Genomic DNA, 24,865 nt, shown 5'->3' with positions numbered 1-24,865 from the left:
TGCATGTGCTTAGAAAGTGAAACTACACATGATCAGCCTTTCCCAGCCTTTGGGTCCCCAGATGTTGCTGGACTACAGTTCCCATCATTCCTGACCATTGGCTATGCTGCCTGGGGCTTATGGGAGTTGTAGTCCAACAACATCTGGGGACCCAAAGGTAGGGAAAGGCTGGCTTAGATAGTGGCACTAAAAGCTTAGGGCCAAAGTAGACATGATCAGCCAGCTGCAGTTGGTGAGGTAAGGGGTGAGTATGCTTAGGACTGCAGCCACATTATGTATGCTGTATGTAAGAGCAGTATCCATGCAGCTCATTACTTGTGATGCTAGAAGTGGTATTTAATAAGCTGGGGACACGGCATTCTACATTCCATGCAGGAATTGCACAAGCAATGGATACTGATGTGGAGTAGGAACAGGACTCCGTACTGCAAATGAGAAGCAATTTTATATTTTGTGCAAAAGAACCTGACTTTATATAAAGGCCCTTAGGCTATCATCCTGTACACGCTTACCTTGGAGTAAATCCCATTGAATTTATTGGGGCTTATTTGACACGTTTAAGCTTGTTCTGCAGAAGATCAAAATGCTAAGGACTGCAGAAGAACCAAACTGCAGCTGATGCAGTAGTTCATTGGCAGACAAACAACTTCCATTGTGGAGCTCCACTGAATAAGGGATAGGGACCCAGTTGCTCTACCAGAGGGTGCCATTTGACATGGGCAGATTCATGAGGGCTGATACTTCTACTTCTTGCAGGCATTCAGGGTTGTATCTAATTAAGTTCTACTCAGAGTAAACCCACTGAAATTAATTAAACCAAAGGTAAGTTAGCTATGACCATTAACTTCAATGGGTCTACTCCACATAGGACTAGCACTGGATATAAACCTTAGAAGCTGTGTTCTTGCATGATGCTGAAGTAGCAGTCCCCATTCTTCTACTGCCACTTAGTGTCGGAAGGCAGAGCTGGGGTCCCAATCCCGGGGAGCTGGATCCCGGAGAGTTGGGAGAAGAGTATTCGGATGGATGGCAGAGGGAAGGGGGAGGAACTTCCCCCCTTTGGAGCGAAGACGAAACAGAGGAACTGCCAGTGATAAGGTCGCTTAGCAACGGGGAGCCTGAGCCCTCCCTGGACATTCTCACGCCTCCCCCTCTTTCAGGCTCAGAGCAAGAGGGGAAAGAGGGAGGGCTGCTCACAGCCGAAAAGCGGGGAGGCAGTTTACCATCAGCCCCTCCCCTATCCCCCATCCTGGAATCGGAAACTTCAGAAGAGGAGGGGGTGATGCTTCCCCCCTCACCGCGCACACGCAGACAGCTGAAAAGACAGGAGAGAAGGGGGGGAAGGCGGGCAGTACCTGAGGGGCAGTTAAGGAGGAGCGAAAGATTGCGCGCCCGTTTGGCCCCTTCTTAAAGAACAGGCGGGAAGAAGTCCCTTGCTCTGTCAACTTTCTCCCAATGCCGCAGGACCTGTATCCCTGTATTGCTTCATGAGAAAACGCAGTCTTTGTTTGGACATTACCCTAATAAAACACGAATTAACTACAGCCGTTGGTCTGGTTCCTGAGTCACATCCTGGGCCTGACACTTAGTGACATTTTTAGAAAGGGCATTGGGTCCCTATCTCCCATTCCATGGTGCGCAGCAGAACCTCATTGTCCACCATCAAACCACTGCTGCCACAAGCCACTGCTTCAAAACCTCTTAGAAAGATTATTGCATTAAACTGGGGAAATTAGCTATTCACATTTATTTAGAAGCATTACTAGGTTCAAAGAGGCTTACTCCCAAGTGTTCTTTCAACATTCTCCCACTTCCTTGTTTGAAAAGACTAAACTTTCATCCTTTGGAACATAACCCTATAGAACATGCCTAGTTTACAGTTTATTTTTAATGCGCTACCTCATCTTTTTAAGAGTTAGTAATTCATTGGGTTGTATCCAATGTAGCACATAGTTAAAGTCACTTAGCAGTATACCTGTTCCACTGGCAAAATGTTTTGTGCCAGCAGGACATCGTGATGCAAGGGAATGAATAAGCAGGTTGCTGGTAACTTCGTTGCACAATATCTGTTACGTAACGAGTACTCACTAGTGCAACTGCTATGATGGATTCCCCTGTTGCACATTAAAACTCACCCATCCGCTTGCACAAAAAGCCTTGTGCTATTGGACAGAGAACGTTGGATACAGCCCATAGTCTTGTTGTGTTAAGGTCTGATACATTATTAATTGAATTGTCCAGTATTTCTGAAGAGGGATAAATCTGTTTCCAGTATGTAACCGATATGAGAACTCTACAGAAACGCATACAAGATGCTGATGAAGCTGTTGCCTTTATTAACAAGGAAGAGAAGCTTTTTAATTGGGAACTGACTGAATACCCAGATTTGGAGACCTTAAAAGTTAACATTGAGCCATACCAAAAACTTTTTGCTTTTATATTAAAATGGCAGCGGATTGAAAAAAGGTAATTAAATATGCAGAAAGTGACTAAAATGAGTGCTTTTGTTTGTCAAAGAAAAATGTGTGACCATGGTTTGTTTTTTTAACTAAATTCTTCTCAGTATTAATTACTTCTGTTTATCCTGGAATATGCATGCTCGGCTAATGCAATGAGGCTGTAATTTTCACTCTTCTGTGGTTGATATTTTAAATTTTAATTTGTCATGTGTTAAGATATTAGTATTTATAACTTAGATGTTTCTAATTTATTTACTGCATGCAAATAGTATAACTCATATGAAGTAACTACAACGAGGGTACTCCTCAGGAAGTTTTTAAATTGTTTGATATAGACCAGCCTTTCCCAACCTTTGGGCTCCCAGATATTGGTAGACTACAGCTCCCATCAGCCCCAGCCAGTATGGTGCAATGGTCAGGAATGATGGGAATAGTAGTCCAGCAACATCTGGGGACCCAAAGGTTGAACAGGCTGATATAGACAGTTCCTGCCACATTGATCACTAATAAAAGATGTAATGGGTGGTTTCACTTAAGATGTATAGGTTGTGAGATTCAAGCAACTTTCCATAGACTTATACAAGTTGAAGCCATGATATTTCTGAAACCAGATGTCTCTCTTATTGATGTATACTAGGGATGGGCGAGGATTCCACAGAATTCAGATTTAACAGCAAATTATCAACTTTATCCGATATTCTCTATCTCCGTGGATCGGAGACTGGCGACTTTCCACTTACACTTTCAGAACTGGATTCCCCCCCCAAAAAAATCCATTCCCTTAATATTGATATTGTGATTGTTTGTATTTATCCATCGTAGGCCTAATATGTAATAAGCAGCTTTGTTGAATCTAATCTAATAGAAAAAACAGGGTTTTTTTTCCTCCCCTCCCCCCTTTAGGATAAAGGGGTCTGGTGTCTCTGCAGCCAGGAAGGTAGAACCATTATACGAGAGCCTGTGTCCTCTGCTGACGGAGGGTAGAAGTGTCAGCCTGCACACCTATACAGGGGACTTTCCACTAACATATATGATTTTGTCTTATTTCTCAAACATGGGAATATTTCTAGCTGGCTCTAGACATCTCCCCTCTCAAAGGAATAAACAAGAGGCTGATGGGATAAAAGATCAGTTGTTTGATAGTATTATCAATAATTTTATCTGCTAAAATTATAACCGATCAGGAAGGATTGGACTTGAGCAGAAGGAAGTGGAGATAAATAGATACCTAGATAAATAAAATATGAGGGGTGGAAACAGGTGGTGGGAGTAAGTCCAGAGAATTGTAGTATGTGTTCAAATTCTTCATGTTGTATTTTATCTCTGTTTCGCTGTGTTGCATTATTTTAATGTTGATACAGTGTTTTTTTCTATTGAGTAATGTTATACTTCCAAGCTTGGCCAGATGGTGACCTAACACTCTGTGGGAGGGGCTAAGGTGAGAGTCCTTTGGTGTGTTAACTCTTTCCTCCCACAAATAACAGGAGAGGAACACAATGCCAATCCTTCATGTTTTCAAACTGCTTACACTTAATATTGATCATCTAATATGACTATCTTGTGATTTTTTTAAAAAAAAGCTGAATTCATTTTGTACAATACAAAAATTCTAATCTGAAGACCTATTATGTTCTAGAGCCAGAGTAGTGTAGTGGTTAGAGTGTTGGGCTAGGACCTGGGAGAACAGAGTTCATCCCCAGTCAGCCCTAAAGCTTGCTAGGTGACCTTGGGCCCATTGCAGTCTCTCAGCCTAAACTACCTCATAGAATTGTTGTGAGGATAACATGGAGAGGGAGGAGAACCACGTATATCACCTTGATCTCCTTGGAGGAAAAGGTGGGATATAAATGTAATAAATATTTTGAAAAAGAAATGTTTTGATGTTTATGTTAAATGTTTAATTCTTATTAAAATGTAGGATTCATTCTAGTTATTATTTTTCTAGATGGATGGATGGTGCTTTTTTAGACCTGAATGGGGAAAGTATGGAAGCAGAGGTAGATGAGTTTTTTCGAGAAATTTATAAGACGTTAAGGTTCTTTCAACAAAAGCTAAAGAAAGCTGAAATAGAAAGAAAAAAGTCATTGCAACGCAGAGCAGTAGTAGAAGAGAGGGTAGAGGAAGAAAAGAAGGACAGTCCAACCATTTCAATGTGTTCTGCAGTAATGGAACAAATTAAAGATTTCAAGGTAAGTGGATGTCTATAAAAAATAAAGATAGGTGGTCTTAACACAGAAAAGGTTTCAGAGTTACACGTGAACACTTTTAAAAAATGTGGCCTCTTTATGAAAACTTAAAAATGTTGTCAGCCACTGCTCTCATAAATTAAACTAAATAATGAGCTACATTAGAAGCTATTTGAACAGATTGGCTACATTAAAGATTTTAAATGAATAACATACCATTTTTAAGTTACAGTGGTGAAAGTTCTTTTAAAATATTTTTTCTCAACCAGGAAAATATCCCTTTGGTGACTACCCTCTGTAACCCAGGCATAAGGGCTCGTCATTGGAAACAGATGTCAGAAATTGTTGGCTATGATTTAACCCCAGATTCTGGAAGTACCCTAAGAAAAGTTTTAAAGCAGAATCTGACCCCTTACCTAGAAAAATTTGAAACCATTAGTATGGGTGCAAGCAAGGTAAGAACAAATATAAACTCTTCTGCCCCAGCCCAGAATTTTTATTTATTTATTTTAAAGCCTTCTCTAAAGACTTTTTAGGACAGTCACCTCACAAAGTGATGTACGATCCATACAATTAATCAGAATGGTTAATATAACAATATATTCATATAACAATAAAAGCTCATTTCATTTGAACAATAAAACTGACTAAAACCAACCCTGGATAGTAGCCTCCAGTATCTGGCATCCCAATTTAAACTCCAAAGGCCATTTTCCCCAGGTAGCATGCCATCATGTGGGTTATAGCACATTCTAGCGTCCGAAGACAAGAACACACAGGAGTCAAGACCCTAGCTGCTCCTTCCGGTACCACTCCAATTCATTCTTGCCTTCATCTGAGGCTGTTCTTCTTGTCTTAGTGTAGTGAGCTTTGTCTCGGTGTTAGCTTTCTGTGGAGAGTGTGTGGTGTGAGGACTGGTGTGAGAGTGTGATCTTTTGCAGTTGTGTAGAGTTCCCTTTCTTCCTCCTGCCACTGGGTCCTGCTGATCCCATCTCCAGCAGCAATCTCCCAGATCTCTCCACCTCTGTTGCAGGGCTCGTGGCTGTGGCCCCACAGCTTCAGTATTTGCCCTCCCCATCTCCTCTCCATTGTGAGGCTTGTGGTGCCCCACAGCTTCAATAGTTGCCTCCCCACCTCCTTAACTCATAGGGTCTTACCTCATGGGGCTCGCGGCTGCAGCTCTGGAGGTCTGTCAGACTCCCCCCCATGGCTTACGGCTCTTACTGGGGCTTGCAGCTGCAGCTCCAATAGGCCTCTGGGGAGACAGTGCTTGGGCTGAGGGCCCTTACCAGAGTGTGTGTCTGCGGCTCCGGTCGGCCACTGGAGCAGTAGTGCTTCCTAGTGCTTTCCTTATTGTGGGGGGTGGCAGCACTCCCTCACATACCTTTTTCTTTTGGCAAGCGGCAGTGGAGGCTGAGACGGGTCTTTTGGAGCTCACAATTGCGGCTCCAGTCTGTTGGCTCTTTCCCACACTTTTCGCCCAGCTGCCATTTTAGTTGACCCTGTCCTCCTGTAGCCTTCCCACCTGCCAGTTTGTTTGCACCTTCCTGCTTTTTTGCTTGTCCTTTTTCCTGCTCTTTTTGTTTGACATGTTCTAGCCCTTGGCTGTCAGTGCCCAGTTCCTTGCTCCACCTTTGTGAAGTTAGGAAGGGGATATAGGAAGGGCATTTCAGTATGTATATTTTTTTTTAAAAAAAAGAGCAGAAAGCACATGCTTTGACATGCAGTGGAGGTTTGTTTAAGTGTGATATTACTGCAGTGCCAATTCACCACACCCCTCTACTGTGTGCTTGTGTTTATAAGTCTCAATTCACTGTACCCCTCCACTGTGTGCATGACTTTAAGGGTCAGCTCACCGCACCCTTCTATCGTGTGCGTGTGTCTAAGTGCCAGGTCACCGCACCCCTCTACCATGTGCGTGTGTTTAAGTGTCTTTTCACCACACCCCTCTACCGTGTGCGTGTCAAAGCATTCAAATCACTGTACCCAATCACTGCACCCTTTACTGTGTGTGTGTCTCTAAGCATTGAAATCACCGCACCTCTCCTCTAGGGTATGGGTGGGACTTCAGGTACCGCAGGCCTCTACTGTGTCCATGAATCACCTCACCCTTTGTCTTCTACAGGTGTTGGACTTCAGGTACTGCACTCCTTTACCATGTCTGTGTACCTCAGTGTTAGTTTCATCACACCCATCTTTGTGTGTGTGTGTTGTGTCTCAGTGCAAGATTCATCACACCCCTCTTCTTGTGTGTACGTTGGACTTGAGGTACCACACCCCACGACTGTGTGCATGTATACCAGGTCTTACCTCAAATCACTGCTCCCCTCTACTGTGTTAGATTCACCAGGTATCGCACCCCTCTACTGTGTGCGTGTATGCCATGTAAACTCCACAGCTAGTTGTGGATTTTACTGTGTGCAAGTGCCTCAGTGTGAGATTCGCCATGTTGCATGCCACTCCAATCTCTGAGCAGTGAGATTTCTAGGGGTCCTTGCACTCTCCCAGGGTTTGGTTTCCTTGGAAAGAAGGTCAGCGGAGACTGTGGTGTCTTTATGAAATATGGTTTATTCATTTACACACATTCCAACCTGAGCTTAGGATGGAGGGGTTGAAGGTATCAGCAGTCCATCAGGGTTACAGGAGCACCCCAAAGCCATGGTGCAGAGAGCCAGTCTCTCTGCCTGCTTCCAGTCCCTAGGCTTTCCTCAGACTTAACTCAAAACACAAACCTCTCCTGGGCCCCAGGAGGGGGGAAGGCTCTCCTGAAGAGTTTCAATGACAAAAGGATCTCCCTGGCCCATTCACCAGTTAATGGGCACTTGATAGACCCATTAACCCACCTGGCCACTCCATTAGATTAACAAAAGAAACTCATTTGACCAGCAGAGCAGGTTTCTCACCTCCAGGCCCAAGGCTCCAAATCAGAGGCTGGGACTCATAGAAATCATAAATCTCAACCCCAAACCCATAACACTACCCCCCTCCCTGATAAAGGTCTGTCCCAGACCTGAAAACAAACAAAAGAATAAGATCTTTTCCTACAAAGAAATTGCAGATACAGGTTAATAAGACATTGAAATACACATAATCAAAAGCATAGTCATATTACAGTCACATTTCCACACAAGTACAAAAACAGTCCATCCCTTTCAGCATGTTTTCAATTAATTACTCTCTCTTTAGGCTTCTTCTTCTTTCTTGGAGCTCCCAGTCACAGTTCAAACTGCACACCCAGTCCTCATACAGTAGGGCCCCACTTGTACGGCAGGTTAGGGACAAGACCGCCACTGTAAAGCGAAAAATGCCGAAAAGCAAAACATCGATCAGCTGTAGTGCGGGGAGCTCCAGCTGATAGCGCTTGGCCCCTGAAGCTCCCCCTGCAACAGCTGATCGATGTTCCACTTTTCCGTGCATCACCCTCCCCCCCCACTCGCTCGCTCACTTGCCCTCGTTATGGTGGGGGAGTAGTGCTCCCCTTCCGCGGCAGGCTACCTGCAGCGGATCACAGGGATGGAGCTGCCCGCCCGCGCCTGCTCGCTCGCCCTCCGCCTCCTCCCTGGCTTGTCCCCCCCTTGTCCACTGGCTCACTCACTCGCCCTCCGCTGGCTCCCTCGCTTGTCCCCCCTTGCCCGCTCACCCTCCCCCCTGCCTGCTCACTTGGTCACTACCACCAGCTCCCTCACTTGTCCCCCCCACCCGCTTGCCCTCCAACCACCCCCCTACTTGCCTGCTCGCTCGCCCTCCGCCACCTCCCTTCCTTGTCCCCTCCTTGCCCGCTGGCTCGCTTGCTTGCCCTCCACCGGCTCCCTGGCTCATCCTCCCTTGCCTGCTCGCCCTTCCCCCTGCCTGCTTGCTCGCTCGCTACTGCTGGCTCCCTGGCTTGTCCTTCTGCTCACCCTCCCCCTGCCAGCTCCCTAGCTTGTCCCCCCTGCCTGCTCGCCCTCCCACCGCCCCCACCGCTCGCTTGCTCGCTCGCTAGGTGCACACACATTGCTTACCTTGAAATCTTAGAGTGTTGGCTGCAGAGCTTCTATCTTTGCCGGGTCTCCTGGCACGGTGCTGAGGAGCGGGTTGGAGCTGATGCAGGTGTTATTCCTGCATACGCAAAAGTGATTAGCCTCTGGGCAGAGAAGTGCTTGGTGTCGTCCGCCCTTTCCTATCCTTTAGGGCTGTGAGGCTGGCTGGCTAGCCTTCGCCGTTGCCCTTGGGGCTGGCACATTTTCATCATCTGACTCCAAATCATCCAAGTCTCCATCATATGACTCATCATCGAATCTTATTCATTTTGATGGTGGAGATTTGAATGATGCTCTTGCTGTTGATGTTGATGTTGAAGGTTGTTAAAGGCTAGCTGTAGCTGTTGCTGTTGAAGGTTGCAATGGTACTTTCTTAAAGTAGGAAAGCAATGAACTTTGCCTGATGAATTCCCATCTCCTTTCCCTTAGAATTTCTTTATAGCATGCAATATTGTTTAGAAGGCTTGCATTCACTTTAGAACTTCTTTTGAAATTTGGGTCAATCCTCTCAAAAGCTGCCATCCCCATTTCTATACAGTTGATAGCTTCTTCCAATTCCTTGGTTGTCATTTTTCTTGGCACAGCAGGACTATCATCAGGATGGGACTCCTCTTCACGAAACATCCTTCTTTGCTCTTCAGTCAGAAGAAGATCTTCATCTGTTAGGGTCTCGTCATGAGAGACAAACAATTCTGCCACATCCTCAGGCTCGACTTCTAATTCTAATTCCCTTGCCATTTCCACAACATTTGTAGTGACTTCCTCCACTGGATTCTCAAAGCCTTCACAATCATCCACAAGTGTGTAAATTAGCTTCTTCCAAACACCTTTCAATGTTGTTTCTTTAACTTTCTGCCATGCATTTCTAATAGCTTTTATACCATCCAAAATCGTGAAGCCTTTCCAAACTGCTTTTAATTTATTTTCACTTTGCCCAGGTACTGTATCACTGTCTAAGACATTTATAGCCTTAGCAAGAGTTCTTAGGTAATAGGATTTAAACACTGAAATTACACCTTGGTCCATAGGCTGCAGCAATGAAGTTGTATTTGCAGGTAGAAAAATAACATTTATCTCCTCGTACATATCTCCTAGAGCTCTAGGATGGCCAGGGGCATTGTCTGTAAGAAGTAAAATCTTAAAAGGAATTTTCTTTTCCTTGCAGTAAGCCTCAACTGTAGCCTTAAAATAGTCCGTGAACCAATTTGAGAAAAGATCGCCAGTCATCCAAGCTTTTGAATTGGATTTATAATAAACAGGGAGGCTAGCTTTTGCATATTTCTTTAGGGCCCTAGGATTTTCAGAGTGATAAATCATCATAGGTTTTAACTTGCAATCACCAGCTGCGTTAGCCCCTAACGAGAGTTAGCATGTCTCTTGTAGCTTTGAAGCCAGACATTGACTTCTCCACTTTAGTAATAGAAGTCCTAGACGGCATCTTCTTCCAATATAGGCCAGTTTCATCCACGTTGAAAATCTGCTGCTTAGTATATCCACCATCTTCAAAGATCTTTGCAAGCTCACGTGGATAACTTTCTGCAGCTACTGCATCAGCACTAGCTGCTTCACCCTTCACTTTGATGTTGTGGAGATGGCTTCTTTCCTTAAACCTATTAAACCAGCCTCTGCTAGCTTTGAATTTATCCTCAGCAGCTTCCTCACCTCTCTCAGCCTTCATAGCATTGAAGAGACTTAGAGCCTTGCCCTGAATGATGGCTTGGCTTAAAGGCACGTTGTGACTGGTTTGATCTTCAATCCACACCACTAAAAGTTTTTCCATGTCAGCAATAAGGCTATCAAATTTTCTTATAACTTTAGTGTTCACTGGTGTGACACTTTTAATTTCCTTCAACACTTTCTCCTTAGCGTTCACAACTGTACTAACTGTTTGGCGAGCCAAACCTAGCTGACGGCCTATCTCAGCCATAGACATGCCTTGCTCACTTAGTTTAATCATTTCTAACTTTGCAGCTAAAGAAAGAGGCTTACGACTACTTTTTTATCACTAGTACTACACTGAGATGCCATTGTAATTAACACAAAAATATTACTGCAGTGTATATATTTTATATAGTACTGTACTGTATATATTTTTATATTTTTACTGTATACAGTACAGTATATATATATATTACAGTATATATATGCAGTATATTACTATATATATATTATATATTGTACAGTATCACTGTATATAATATATAATATTTATTTTTATTTATTTATTTATTAAATTTCTATACTGCCCCATAGCCGAAGCTCTCTGGGCGGTGCACAACAGTCAACATCAAAAATACAATAGGTCACATATAAACAGATTTAAAACTTTTTAAAACTTTAAAAATATAAAAATTCCCAGAAGAATCAAGACAGTTTTCAACACATACTAAAATGCTAAAATGCCTGGGAAAAGAGGAAAGTTTTAACCTTGCGCCGAAAAGATAGTAATGTTGGCGCCAGGCGTACCTCATCCGGGAGATTGTTCCATAATTTGGGGGCCACCACTGAGAAGGCCCTTTTTCTTGTTACCATCCTCCGAGCTTCCCTATGGGTAGGTACCTGGAGGAGGGTCTTCGATGTAGAGCGTAGTGTACGGGAAGGTTCATATCGGGGGAGGCGTTCCACCAGGTATTGTGGTCCCGCACCGTATAAGGCTTTATAGGTCAAAGCCAGCACTTTGAACCTGGCCCGGAAACATATAGGCAGCCAATGCAAGCGAGCCAGGATCGGTGTTATATGATCGGAGCGCCTAGTCCCCGTTATCAATCTGGCCGCTGCATTTTGTACAAGCTGCAGTTTCCGGACCGTCTTCAAAGGCAGCCCCACGTAGAGCGCATTACAGTAATCTAACTTCGAGGTTACCAGAGCATGGACAACCAAAGCGAGGTTCTCTCTATCCAGTTAAGGGCGTAGCTGGGCCACCAACCGAAGTTGGTAAAAAGCATTCCGTGCTACCGAGGCTACCTGAGCCTCAAGTGACAGGGATGGTTCTAAAAGAACTTCCAAGCTACGAACCTGCTCCTTCAGGGGGAGTGCAACCCCATCCAGAACAGGTCGAACATCCACCATCCATTATTATATTTATGTATTATAAATAAATTACAAGTATTATAAATTATTTATATATATATATTTATATATAGTGTATAATATAATACAGTAATCTTAACCTTTGAACGTTTGGAAAATTGTTGGAATACAGAGAGATGCTGAATGCACAGAATGAATCAGACTGAATCACCGACAAATGGCGCTTGATGCTCTTCTTGGACTCAGCTGCTGAGCGCATCGTCAGAGCTTGGAAACGTTCCTTGTTTCAACTACAACTCCCATCATCCCAACTGTAGTTTAAAAAAGGAACGTTTCCAAGCTCTGACGACGCGCTCAAGGTGCCGGGTGCCATCAATTTGTGCACTCAGCGTCTCTCTTTTCCAAGCTCTTAGTGTCATACTGCAAAATTGCCACAAAAACGGAACAAGCGACGAACATGAAACATGGACACAATTCAAAACCGCTGCATTAGCAAAGCGCCGAGAAGCAAAGCGCTGGAAAGCGGGGCCCTACTGTACTTGGCAGTGCCCAAGATAGTGAGTTCCCGACATGTTTAAGCCAAATTAAAGCCTCTGTACTGGAGCTCCTTTGTCCTGCCTTCTGCCACTGCAGCACAGCAGCTCTCAAACACACAATTTCCCCCTTGTTCCCCCAAACAGTTGCACACACACAAAAGCTAACAGGCATATTATAGTAAATCTTAAATATTAAAATCTTACTGCAAAAACCTATCAGCATAATTTCTAAAAAATCATTAAACGGCTCATATCCCCACAAGCATGCAAAAAGCACAAATCAACAGCATTTCAAAAGGCAATACTAAAACCATCAGAAGAATTCCTACAGCAAATCAGTACACAGTCCCATATGCATAACCTCCACCCCCAAACCATGCAGTTGTCCACATGACCATTTGTTTTGGGGCTTCAAGAAGCTCCCAGTCCAAGCTGATCCCTGCTGCTGCCTACAGGGTCTTGGAACTCATCTCCAGGAACAGATTTGTTTCCTCATCAGCACATGGCACACTGTAGCCATTTTCCTCCCACTCTCTGCTCTGGGAAAAGTCTTTAAGCCAGTCCACTTCATCTCCTGCCTCAAACTCCAAAGTCCTGCCACAAGTCTTTATCTGGGGGCATCTTCTTCAGGACTAGCTGGCCTAGCCCACCCAGGTTTGCAGAAAGAAATCTCTGTTCTCCCTCACCATCTCCAGTGTGAATCATGGGCCCAAACAGAGGCAGGTAACCCTCCCAGTGTCTCTTGCCTCCCCAAACTCACAATGCGCTGGGTGCCTCTCACTGCTGGAATTTGCTCAGGGACTGCACTCATCATAGGAACTGCATCCCACCCTATAAGACCATTAGTCCCTTACAGCCTCTGATTTGGAATCCTGCACCTGCAGGTGAGAAATCTGCTCTGCTGGCCAGATCTCCCTTTGTTAGTCTAATAGAGTGGCCAGGTGGGTTAATGGGCCTGTCAAGTGCCAATTAACTGGTGAATGAGCCAGGGAGATGCTATTGTTATTGAAACTCTTCAGGAGAGCCCCCCCCCCTTCCTGAAGCCAAGGAGAGGCTTGAGGTTTTTGTAGAGTGAGAAAGGAAAGGTTGGGGACTGGAGGCAGGCAGAGAGGCTGGATCTCTGCACCATGACTCTAGGATGTCTCCTGTAAGGAAAAATGCAAGATCTATTGGACTGCTGATGCCTTGAATCCCTCCATCCTAAGCTCAGGTTGGAATGTGTGTAAATGAATAAACCATAGTTCATAAAGACACCACAGTCTCCGCTGACCTTCTTTCCAAGGATACCAAACCCTGGGCAAGCGCAGAGACCCCTGGAAATCTCTCACTGCTCAGAGATTGGGGTGGCGCACATACAACCAGGTACTGCATCCCTCTACTGTGTGTGTGTATACCATGTTAGCTTCACAGCCATATGTGGATTCTCTTGATATACTATCTGAGGTGGAGCAGCATTGTGTTGTGTTTCCACCTCAACTCTAAGGTTGTTGCCAAAACCAAGCACTCCTCTATTCAGCTGGCTGCCAGGCAGGCACAGTAGGTTTCCTTTCCAAGACAGTAGGTTTCCCTTCCAAGTTACCTCTACTATGCCCACTATTGCTGTGGAGCAGGATAGATCAGAGGTTTCTGTTACTGGTCAAGAAAAATTGGCAGCCCTATTCCACTTTCCAGTGCACCCCTCCATTAATCACCAGCCTCCTGCACCTGCACTGTGCCTGCACTGCTGGTTTGCCAGTTGCTGGTGTTGTCCACCACTGCCACTGAGCCCATCACAAAGGCTCAGTCTACAAAGGCTAGGGCCCAGTCTTCTGGCACTGCTGGGTTGGGGCCCTCCTCAACTTCCAGTTACCAGTTTGATGCTGCTGTCATGTCATTACTTCAATAGGCACATCTAGTGACTTTAGATACACGACTTGGCCCTCTGCCAACCACTTAAGTACCTTTGCATGGGCTGCAGTTGACTGTGTCCGGTTATTTTTGTCTGCATCTCTTGGTTGCATTTAGAGCTTAAACAACTCACCTGTTGTTACTCTTGCCCTTGGTGGCATTTCAGCTGACCGTGTGTTACAGTTCAAACCGCTCTTCTCTACTGTGTGATAAGGGCCCTCCGTGGCACAGAGTGGTAAGCGGCGGTAACGCAGCCGAAGCTCTGCTCATGGCCGGAGTTCGATTCCAATGGAAGTAGGAGGTCGAATCTCTGGTAAAAGGGGTCAAGGTCCACTCAGCCTTCCATCCATCCGTGGTCGGTAAAATCCTTGTCTTTCTTGGATTATTAAAGCTTGCTGAGGGGGGTTGACTGAGTGAATCCAGGATGTGGTCAACACATCGTTGCGGGAGGGAATGGTTCCAGCCGCCCTGAAAGAGGTGGTGATCTGACCGCTCCTGCAAAAGCCCACCCTGGATCCATTGCTTTGAGACAATTACCAACTGGTCGCAAATACCCCCTTCTTAGGGAAGGTGATTGAGAGGGTTGTGGCGCAGCAATTGCAAGTACTCTTGGATGAAACAGATTATCTTGACCCATTCCAGTCTGGGTTCACGCCTGGTTATGGGACTGAATCAGCCTTGGTCGCCCTGATGGATGACTTTTATTGGGAGGAGGACACGGGGAGTGCAGCCCTGTTACTCTTACTTGATCTCTCAGTGGCTTTTGATACCATTGACCATGGTATCCTCCTGGGCTGACTTGGTGAGATGGGTGTTGGAGGCACTGTTTTACAGTGATTCCAATCCTATCTCCAAGGTTGTTTTCAGAGAATAGCATTGGGTGGTTGTCTTTCGGCCTCCTGGCAATTGTTCTGTGAGGTGCCGCAGGGTACCATCTTGTCCCCCTTGCTGTTTAACATCTATAAGAAGCCCTTGGGAGCAGTCATCATGAGATTTGGGGTGAGGTGTCAGCAGTATGCTGATGATACCCAGTTCTATTTCTCAGTAACATCTGAATCAGGAGAGGCTGTGCAAGCCCTGGACCGCAGCCTGGACTTGGTGGTGGGATGGATGAGGGCCAGTAAACTGAGTCTGAATCCTAGCAAGATGGAGACACTGTGGGTTGGTGGTTCCCGAGTTCAGACAATTGGTCAGTTGCCTCCTTTGAATGGGTTCATACTCCCTCTGAAAGAGCAGGTCTGTAGTCTGGGGGTGCTCCTGGATCCATCTTTGTCGCTAGAGGCCCAGGTGACCTCAGTGGCTAGGAGTGTCTTTTACCAGCTTCGGCTGCTAAGACAGCTGTGGCCGGTTGTGGACCGGGATAGCCTGACCACTGTTGTCCACGCATTGGTAACTTCCAGGCTGGATTACTGTAATGTGCTCTATGTCGGGCTGCCCTGAGGTTGGTCCGGAAGCTGCAGCTGGTGCAAAATTGCACTGGCTGCCCATTTGCTACAGGGCCAAGTTCAGTGTTCTAGTTTTGGTGTACAAAGCCCTATACAGCTTGGGACCAGGATAACTGCCGTATCCCTTATATACCCAGTCGATCACTGTGCTCTGCAGGTGAGGGCTTCCTGCAGATACCATCTTATCAGGAGGTTCGTTCTGTACAATATAGGAAAAGGACCTTTAGTGTGGCAGCACCTAGCCTGTGGAATTCCCTCCCCTTAAACATTAGACAGGTGCCATCTCTGTTATCTTTTGGGCACCTACTGAAGACCTTCCTCTTTCAACAAGCCTTTTAAGTTGAGACCTTATCCCAGTCTACGTCTATGTTGGAATTGCTTTTTAATGTGTTTTTAAGCCTTTAAAAAATGTTTTTAAACCTTTTTTTAAAGATGTTTCTAAACCTTTTTTAAAAAAAATGTTTTTAAAGATGTTTTGTTTTAATATATTTTCAAGTCTGTTTTTATGATGTTTTGGAGTGTTTTTAGTGCTTTTGTTTGCTGCCCTGGGCTCCTGCTGGGAGGAAGGGCGGGATATAAATAAAAATAATAAATAAATATATACACTGAGGAGCAGGTCTCCTGGAAGGTGGTGCTACTTCAGTCCAGTCCTGAACTTCATCTGCAGGTCCCTGGGCAACTTATAGCAGTTTTAAACTGCATTTTACCAGTCAAGACAACACCTGCGTGAAATTACACTTGAACCGGCAAGGCTAAAACTCCATTTTATCAATTTGTGTAACCTGACTCAAGACGAACCGGCTGGGGTTGGGGGTAGTCCACCCGCGTGAAATCGCACTTGAACCAGCAAGGCTCAAACCCTTCAGGTGGAGACCTCACTAATATTCTATTGGGCCAAGAGACACCTGCTGCTCTTGAGGGCAGAACACTTCAGTGGGGTCCTGAATGTCACTGCAGATTGGATCAGCAGGTAGCAGGTGATTCAGGGAGAGTGGAGGCTACATCAAACAGAGTTCTTCCTTCCTTTCAAGGTATCTAGAGATAAAGGCCAAGTCTGTAGACAATCTCCTGTCTCCTTGGCCGGACGGCATCCTCTAGTGTTCCTCCCATTCCCCTGCTAGGCAGAGTATGTGGTTGGCATATTCCAGCTGGTGTGACTCCCATAGGCTGCAGCTCTCCAAGTCACTGTCCAGTGGGTCTTACAGTTCATTCACAGAGGTTTGCAGATGGGCTCTCATCCTCTAGTTAAACGTTTTCTGGAGCTGCTTCACTCCGATAGTGTGGAGTCGTTTTCCATCTTGGGACTTACAGAAGGTGCTGCAAGTACTGCAGGGTCCCCCATTTGAGCTCCTCAGAACAGTGCCCTTGCAAGTGCTTTCTCTCAAGGTCCTTTTTCTAGTGGCTGTCACTTAGGCTTGATGGGGGTCACAGTTGGGAGCACTGTCATCGGCTGTCATCTCTGCGTATTTCATAAGGACTCAGTCATTTTACATCCTGATCCATCCTTCAAATTAGGCTCTGGGTTATTCAATAACCAGGATATTGTACTGCTGTCTTTTGGTCCTACTCCTGCTCACCCACTTGAAAAAACCCGGCATTCTTTAGATGTCTGCAGAATCTTCAAGGGCATTTTCTAGATGTCTGCAGAGCCTTCAAGGTCTACTTTTGCCATACGCAAGACATACTGCTAACTGAATCCTTGATTATATCCTTTCAATAAAGTGACAAAATCCACCTCATCTTGTCGGGACTCCTTCAAGCTTCAGGTGCCTTGCTATATCATGGCACATTCTACTAGGTTTGCAGCCACCATGGCTGCATTCACAACTAATGCATCTCTTGTATTCATCAGGCACTATAAGATGGACTGCTATGCCTCTGATGACACTTCTTTGGGAAGGCATATTCTGCAACAGCTTGTTTCTCATGTTTAGGCACTGGGTAGTCCCTCCCTACTAGGGCTGCTTTGGTACATCCCACATGATAGCATGCTACCTGGGGAAAACGGCCATCATGGCCCTCTCTGATGGAGGCTGCCTTCATTGTAAGGTTCCTTTAATTCAATTATGTTACAGTGTGTTAATGAGTCGACCTCTCTGGATGTGTTCTGGCTGTTGCTGCTCCTCTGTTTGGGCAGTGCCCTTTCCCTGGTTGTTCTATCTGTTCTGTATGTGACGGCAGTCAAGATGTCTCACTTTGGCCTCGTCTCGAATGAACTGGAGTGGGACCAGAAGGAGCAGCTAGGGTCTTGACTCCTGTGCATTCTTGCCTTCAGGCGCCAGATGGCGCTATAAACCCATGTGATGGCATGAAAACCACCTTTCAGATGAAACCGACAGTCAGTTCTAAAAAGGTGTGTCTTCAAAGCTTGCTTGAAGGAGATCAGAGAGAGTGCCTCCATAACTTTCCCTGGGTTCAAATTCCATAGGTAAGAATTCAACTAAAATCAGTAATATTTATTTCTCTGATTGTAGGAATTTTCATTAGAGAAAGCAATGCACACCATGATGAATATCTGGGATTCAATTTCCTTCCAAACAAGCTTATATCGTGAGACTGGAGTTAATATTCTCTGTGCAGTTGATGAAATTCAGACTATACTGGATGATCAGATTGTAAAAACACAAACAATGAGGGGATCACCTTTCATCAAGCCTTTTGAGAAACAAATGAAGGTAAACATTGATTTATAGGTCCTCCTTTAATTTAGGGTGCATTTGCATATATAGTACAGTTCTGAGGATCTTGAAGGAAGGTAATAGTTTCTCTTGAGGGTTTTTTAAAATCATTTTGTTCATTCCTTTTCAGATTTATATTCCATCTTATCCTGCCCCAAGAAGCTTGCAACAAAAGCTAGCATTTTAAGAAATAAATGTGATTTAAAACAGCTAAAGCAGCTAAAATAGAATGCTATATCTGAAGCTGTTGATTAGTTCTGCTGAATATGAAACTCTGGTAAGCATTAACCATGGTTAATGTCTATGCTGATGTACGTATTAACCATAGTTAAAGCTGGCTGGCAAAGGCTTGGGGAAATTTGTGTGCAAGCATGCCAAGAGTGACCTGTTTTCCACTCTAGTCAGAAGCAGTTCCTCTGAAATGGCTCAGAAAATGAATGAAAAGGGGACTTTCCTTTTATTTGTATTAAATCTACTCAGTAATATAGATAGTTTTTATTTCTTTGATATGTGTATTTAACTATGCATGATAGGGATATCTTATGCTAAGAAGTGTATTGTATTTTTAAGGAATGGGAAGATCGTTTGATTAGGATTCAAGAGACTATTGACGAGTGGTTGAAGGTACAGGCTCAGTGGCTTTACTTAGAACCAATCTTTTCTTCAGAGGACATTATGCAGCAGATGCCAGAGGAGGGGCGTCAGTTCCAGACTGTGGACAGATATTGGAAAGACATTATGAGATACTGTGCTAAAGACCCCAAGGTAAAGTAGTAATGATGAGTCTATAGTTAGCAGGTGAAACATATCACATGTGCTTAAGTAATACACAAGGACTTTTCTTACTCTTCTTTCCTATAGCAGCCTTTGTGCCCATTACTCCTGCAAACAACCAGCTTAGTATCTGCTGTAGAATACAAAATAGTAGTCAGAATGAAAATCGGGACATTCCCTGTTAATGCATAGAAGACTTTAGCTGCACACACTTTGTATCCCAGCTACATTTAATAATTAAAAATGTAGACTGTAAAGAACATTTTTAATACAATTGAAACAAAAAAATAGATTTAAAAATGGTCAAAAATTGTGGTTGACAGTTCACATGTCCATATGCTGTCCCGTCCAGAGTCGAACCCAAGAGGCTGAGACGTTGGTGCAAGTAAATCTTGTTTTATTAGAGTAATGGAAACATCAAAAGCAGTGTGCTTCATAGGATTCCTACAATAACTCACTGTAATTCCCTAACAACACTTTAGACCTGCTCTGCAACGTAAAGGAGAGTTGACGCAACACCCCCCTGCCAACTCAGCAAGCTTATATAGGGGAAGTTTTGGAGCGCAATCTCTCACTCCTTCATACCCCCGCCCTCTGACCAGTGCGCTTTTCCCGCCGTCGAGAGCAAGGTGAAGGGGGGCGAACTTCCAAGGGCTCGTCTGACAAAACAGGGTCCTTATCAACAGACAGGGAAGTAGAAGGTGGGGAAGCCTCAGACATCTCTAATAAGTTACGGGTGGACAAAGGGGAAGTTACGACTCTTTCACCGCTTGGCAAAGGAGGAGTTACTGCTCTTTCGGAATCCTCCCCTAACGGCTCCGAGAGGGCGTTTGGCGGCTGAGCACTATCTTGAAAGGGGGAGGGTTCACCCATGGGAATTGGCGGAACATCTAACACACTCCCTTTCCCCAAGGCTAGAAAAGACACAACAACAGCTGGACCTTCCGCGCCTTCTGGCCGTGGAGGCGCCTGCAATTCATGCCTTCCCCTCCCTGCTCGTCGAGAGAGAGCAGAGGCTCGACATCTGTAAACAGGAACAGAAATTAGGCTGCTGAATAAGATCGGCATTCTCTGTCATCCTTTTTATTTACAGTCTGTAATTTGTCTTTGGTTTTTTTTAGCATGCTATGGATAACATTTAGACACACACATCATTGAAATGAATGGCGTGGAATTACGTAGCAATAACATAATTAATTACATTATTAAATTTGGCTACAGCAAACAGTGAGCTGTATTGTTTTTTTTGTGGAACCCAAACTGTCTGCAACAGAAATATGGTGCTGCATATAGGGGGAAATAGAAAACGATGCCTTTTTGCATCTTACTAATATTTTGATTGTGTTGCAATTTTATTCTGCACTGTAGTTGATGTGCTTATTGAATGTACTGTTTTTTAGGTTCTTGCTGCTACTTCATTGACAGGCTTGTTGGAAAAGCTTCAGAACTGTAATGAACTTCTGGATAAAATAATGAAAGGATTGAATGCCTATCTTGAGAAGAAGCGTCTCTTTTTCCCCCGGTATGCTGTGTGTTGCTTGTGGTGAAACTAAAATTATATTATGCTAAGTTAATGTTTGATGCAGAACAAATACACATAAGCATAGAATCTTTTATCCTTTCTTCAATTTATTTATAGCTTTTTTTTCTTATCTAATGATGAAATGTTGGAGATCCTGTCAGAGACTAAAGACCCTCTCAGAGTCCAGCCTCACTTGAAAAAGTGTTTTGAGGGCATTGCTAAGCTGGAATTTCTCTCAAATCTGGACATTAAAGCAATGTACAGCACTGAAGGTGAACGGGTGGAGTTTATTACAACAATCTCAACTTCTGAAGCTCGAGGTGCTGTGGAAAAGTGGCTAATACAAGTGGAAGATATTATGCTGAGAAGTATACACGATGTCATTACAAGATCAAGATTGGTATGTTTTCTGTTAATTATTTAGGGTTGTGTCCAATGTAGCGCTAAGTCATTGTCCTGTTAGCACTAGGATTACTGCTAGCACAATTGCTGTTCTCCTCTTCCTCGCCCCCCATATCTGTTCTGGGGGTTTCCCAACCCTCTGAAGCAGATTTGGGGAGGGTGTGGGACACTGGGGAGGAGGGGGGAAAGTCTCATTGTGCTAGCAGTATTCCTTGCACCGATGGGACTCGTTAATAGAATAGCACCCTTAGAATTTGATCTTGCTGGAGATGCATGCACGACTACCCATTTAATTTCAGGCTATTTCTATTTATTTTTTATAATCCTATGATTTTTCTTATTATTCTTGGAATTTAAGTAAGTAAAAGCTGCAGTTATTAGAGCTAAAATTGCACTGAAAATTCGTAACGAAATAATGAAGTCAATGCAAATTTTGTTTCTATAAGCACTTAGTTCTGCTTACTGTAGTACAGCAAATCCAATGTTTAAAACCCCTGTGAGCTGTTTTGACAATTAATACATTTAATTCCTTTTTAGTTAAATGTAAATAAAAACAATCCCCTTCCCCCAAAATATTTCTTATATAATAGGGTTCATTTAAAACACAGGTGAGTAACCTGGGGCCCTCCAGGTGTTGTTGAATCCCTACTCCCATCAGCCCAGCCCATGTGGCCAATTGCCAGGAATAATGGGAATTGTAGTCCAATAACATCTGTAACGAAATAATGAAGTCAATGCAAATTTTGTTTCTATAAGCACTTAGTTCTGCTTACTGTAGTACAGCAAATCCAATGTTTAAAACCCCTGTGAGCTGTTTTGACAATTAATACATTTAATTCCTTTTTAGTTAAATGTAAATAAAAACAATCCCCTTCCCCCAAAATATTTCTTATATAATAGGGTTCATTTAAAACACAGGTGAGTAACCTGGGGCCCTCCAGGTGTTGTTGAATCCCTACTCCCATCAGCCCAGCCCATGTGGCCAATTGCCAGGAATAATGGGAATTGTAGTCCAATAACATCTGTAGAGCCACAGGTTTGCTATTACTGATCTACTGTAACACAGTTACATGTGTTTAATCTGAGAAAATTGTGATGTGAAAGAAGTGTTGAGAGAGGATAGGGAGAAAGCAGAAAATCTGAATGACTTTTTTGCATTGGTTATTATGGAAGATGTTGGAGAGAGACCCAGACACTGTTTTAGGGAGAATATCAGAAGCACTGTGTCAAATGCAGATAAGAAGGGATGAACTTCTGTGAGAGAAGCAGTAAGTCTTCTGCAGAAGGCAGTCCTATCTCTCTGACTTTTTGTACTGTTTTTACTGATGTCAACAGAAATGCAGAAGGTATGATCCCACAGACTATATACACTTGAACATTCAAGTCTGTAACCAAGGGTTCTTGAATAAACATAGCAGTCATAGAATAAGAGAATATGCTGTCTTGAGGATCAAGAACAGGATAAAGAACACAAAGTAGAATAGGAATAAATTAACTGTTTTTACTATAGAGGGGGATAAGCAGTGAGATCTGTATTTGGACTGATGCTTTTTAATGTGCTCATAAATGCCAAGTCAGGAGTAAGCAGTGAGTTAGCTATGTGTGTGAATAACACCAATTATTCAAGATGGTGAAAACCCAAGAAGACTTGAAGTGCTCCAAAAAGATCTCTCCAAACTATGTGAACAAACACACACACACACACGGTGCAGCTGCATGGAGGAAATTGGAACCATCCACTTACTGTTTAACTCCTGTTTATTAAGAACATTGGTTAGTTTAAACTATGAATTATTTTAACAGGCAGGAACCAAACCTTGGCTTAGAATTAAACGGAAAGTAGATGCTTTTAAACAACTTCTCAAGGCTGCACTAGAGTAGAAGAGGGAAGGGGAAGTGCACAAGTCTGAGACTCACTCATACTTATTCACGTATTACTGAACCAAGTTTTTATTATTTATTTATTTATCACCTTCAATGCATCTCAAGGCAATGTATAAAATGCAATAATAACGGCTAAAAAAATTAGAGCACCACTGGATTTTCTTGGACTGTAGTTCTATGTTGCATTCAATTACTGTAGAAAAAAATGGAAAGGAGAACATAATTCTCACCTCAATACTGGTGGTTGGTTGTATGGGGGATAGGGACGGTTATATGGGGGGTGGAGAAATTTTAAAATAATTTAAAAACCAGCTAGAAACATTTCAAACAATACATAAAATAACAGCAAATAAAAACAGTACCAAGGAGACACCCATAGTATAGTTCTACTCATCCAGCTGAGAAGGCTAGTTTAGTGTTAGGTCCAAAACAGACCAGAGAAATCAATTTGCAATAGATTGCAAATTGCATTATTAAATTAAAGAATTTGTTGGCAGAAGCTGTGATAATGGTAATTGGATTTGATACCTTTTAAAAGAGGAATAAACATATTAATGGAGGATGTGCCTGTCAGTACTAAAGTACCAGTACTGTCAGTACATGTAGTTAAATGGAACCTTCATGTTCAGAGGCAGTATGCTTCTGATTTCCCAGTGCTGAAGAGTAACAATAGGGAAAATTGTTACCTTTGTGCACTGCTTGTGAACTTTCTAGAAGCCTCTAGTTGGCTGCTGTTGGACTCAGAGGTCTGGGTTGCTTGGACCTTTACAACTACTAATATTCCTGTGTGTGACTTAAGAGCATATAACCTGGCTCATCTTGTGGGGTGGAACCACCTTCCTGACACCAGTGTTGCTGCAGCTTGCCTGGATGGTTCAGGCTGCTCAGATCACCAGTGGGAATGCTAGATTGGCTCTGCCGGTGCACCTATGCAGCCCCAACCTCACTGCTGCAGTGATCCGCCCTTGCCCTTCCAGGTAAGCTGGAGTGACAATAGTGTTGGAAGAGCAGGTCCATGGCTCTGTCCCACTGCATGGATGCTACTCTGTATAACTTAGGCTGGTATGTAGCTAATTGGAGAAATTATTAAAAGAGACCTGATTTTATCTTGAAAGCATAAACATCTGCAGGCATTTTACAGATTATCATCATTAATCACACTGAATTATTTCATAAAATGTTGTATAAATTAACACAATATTTTCAAAGGCTAGTAGGGATCCTGTTGGGCGATGTCTTTAATTTTCCTAGGCATATCCAGAAAGAGAAAGAAAAGACTGGGTGAGAGAATGGCCTGGTCAGGTTGTTCTTTGTGTCTCACAAATGTTCTGGACGAGTGAAGTTCATGAAGCCATAGCTAGTGGCCCGGAGGTATGATGGCACCAACTTTTCTTTTATTTTAATGTTTCCTGATCTTATTTTGGTATTTTGTTTGTATTGAGCCAGATTTATTTTATGCTATTTTCACCAGCCTCTTTGAATGAATAATGCTTGATATCACTTTGTAAAATTAATATATAACGCTAATTTCCCTCCTTTTCCCTCAAAGTAAAACTGAATGCCATAATTAAAAATGAATCCTAATACACATGCAGGTAAAATACAACTAAATAGTTGGAGGGGGAGTTAAATGTCAAGCACTGAATGTGCACAAATGATCTCTTGAAATGCTGTACGCTACTTGGTGGGCAGAGGAGGGCCATCTCCAAATTTCTCTAGTATTCTAACAGTCACCATTAGCAGTGACAGTAGCACAACTTCTTTTTTTCTAAGGGTTTTGGTTTTTGCTGCTGCTACATATGACATTCCAGGGCACTGTGGGCAGATGGAGGTGGGAGGAGAATGGCGGCTGCCACACACATAGACAAAAAGTGGTGAATATTTAGGATGGGGGGGGGGATCCAAACTTTTCTAGAGGGGTGAGAAAAAGAAAAACCTGAGGAATTTTCTCAGAAAAATGTATCATGATAAATTTCAGTTCTAGTATATATGAGATAATCTGTTGCTCATTTTACCAGTTGGTATTTCAGTGAATTATCTGTA

General features: G+C 43.6%; 1 protein-coding gene across 1 annotated transcript in view; it reads left to right on the top strand.

The window, feature by feature from the left end:
• Positions 1 to 24,865, top strand: part of DNAH12 (dynein axonemal heavy chain 12) — a 292,017-nt gene that overhangs the window by 68,807 nt on the left and 198,345 nt on the right. The window contains exons 16-23 of the mRNA XM_061618291.1: positions 2,273 to 2,466; positions 4,405 to 4,648; positions 4,915 to 5,100; positions 18,037 to 18,237; positions 18,811 to 19,005; positions 20,415 to 20,536; positions 20,654 to 20,936; positions 24,074 to 24,193. Of these exons, the coding sequence (XP_061474275.1) occupies positions 2,273 to 2,466; positions 4,405 to 4,648; positions 4,915 to 5,100; positions 18,037 to 18,237; positions 18,811 to 19,005; positions 20,415 to 20,536; positions 20,654 to 20,936; positions 24,074 to 24,193 (1,545 nt within the window). The remainder of the gene's footprint in view (positions 1 to 2,272; positions 2,467 to 4,404; positions 4,649 to 4,914; positions 5,101 to 18,036; positions 18,238 to 18,810; positions 19,006 to 20,414; positions 20,537 to 20,653; positions 20,937 to 24,073; positions 24,194 to 24,865) is intronic.

Source organism: Rhineura floridana, chromosome 3 (genome assembly GCF_030035675.1).
Source record: "Rhineura floridana isolate rRhiFlo1 chromosome 3, rRhiFlo1.hap2, whole genome shotgun sequence".
Classification (NCBI taxonomy): Eukaryota; Metazoa; Chordata; class Lepidosauria; order Squamata; family Rhineuridae; genus Rhineura; species Rhineura floridana.
Note: the sequence above shows the minus strand (reverse complement) of the source record. Positions and strands in the feature narration are given on the sequence as shown.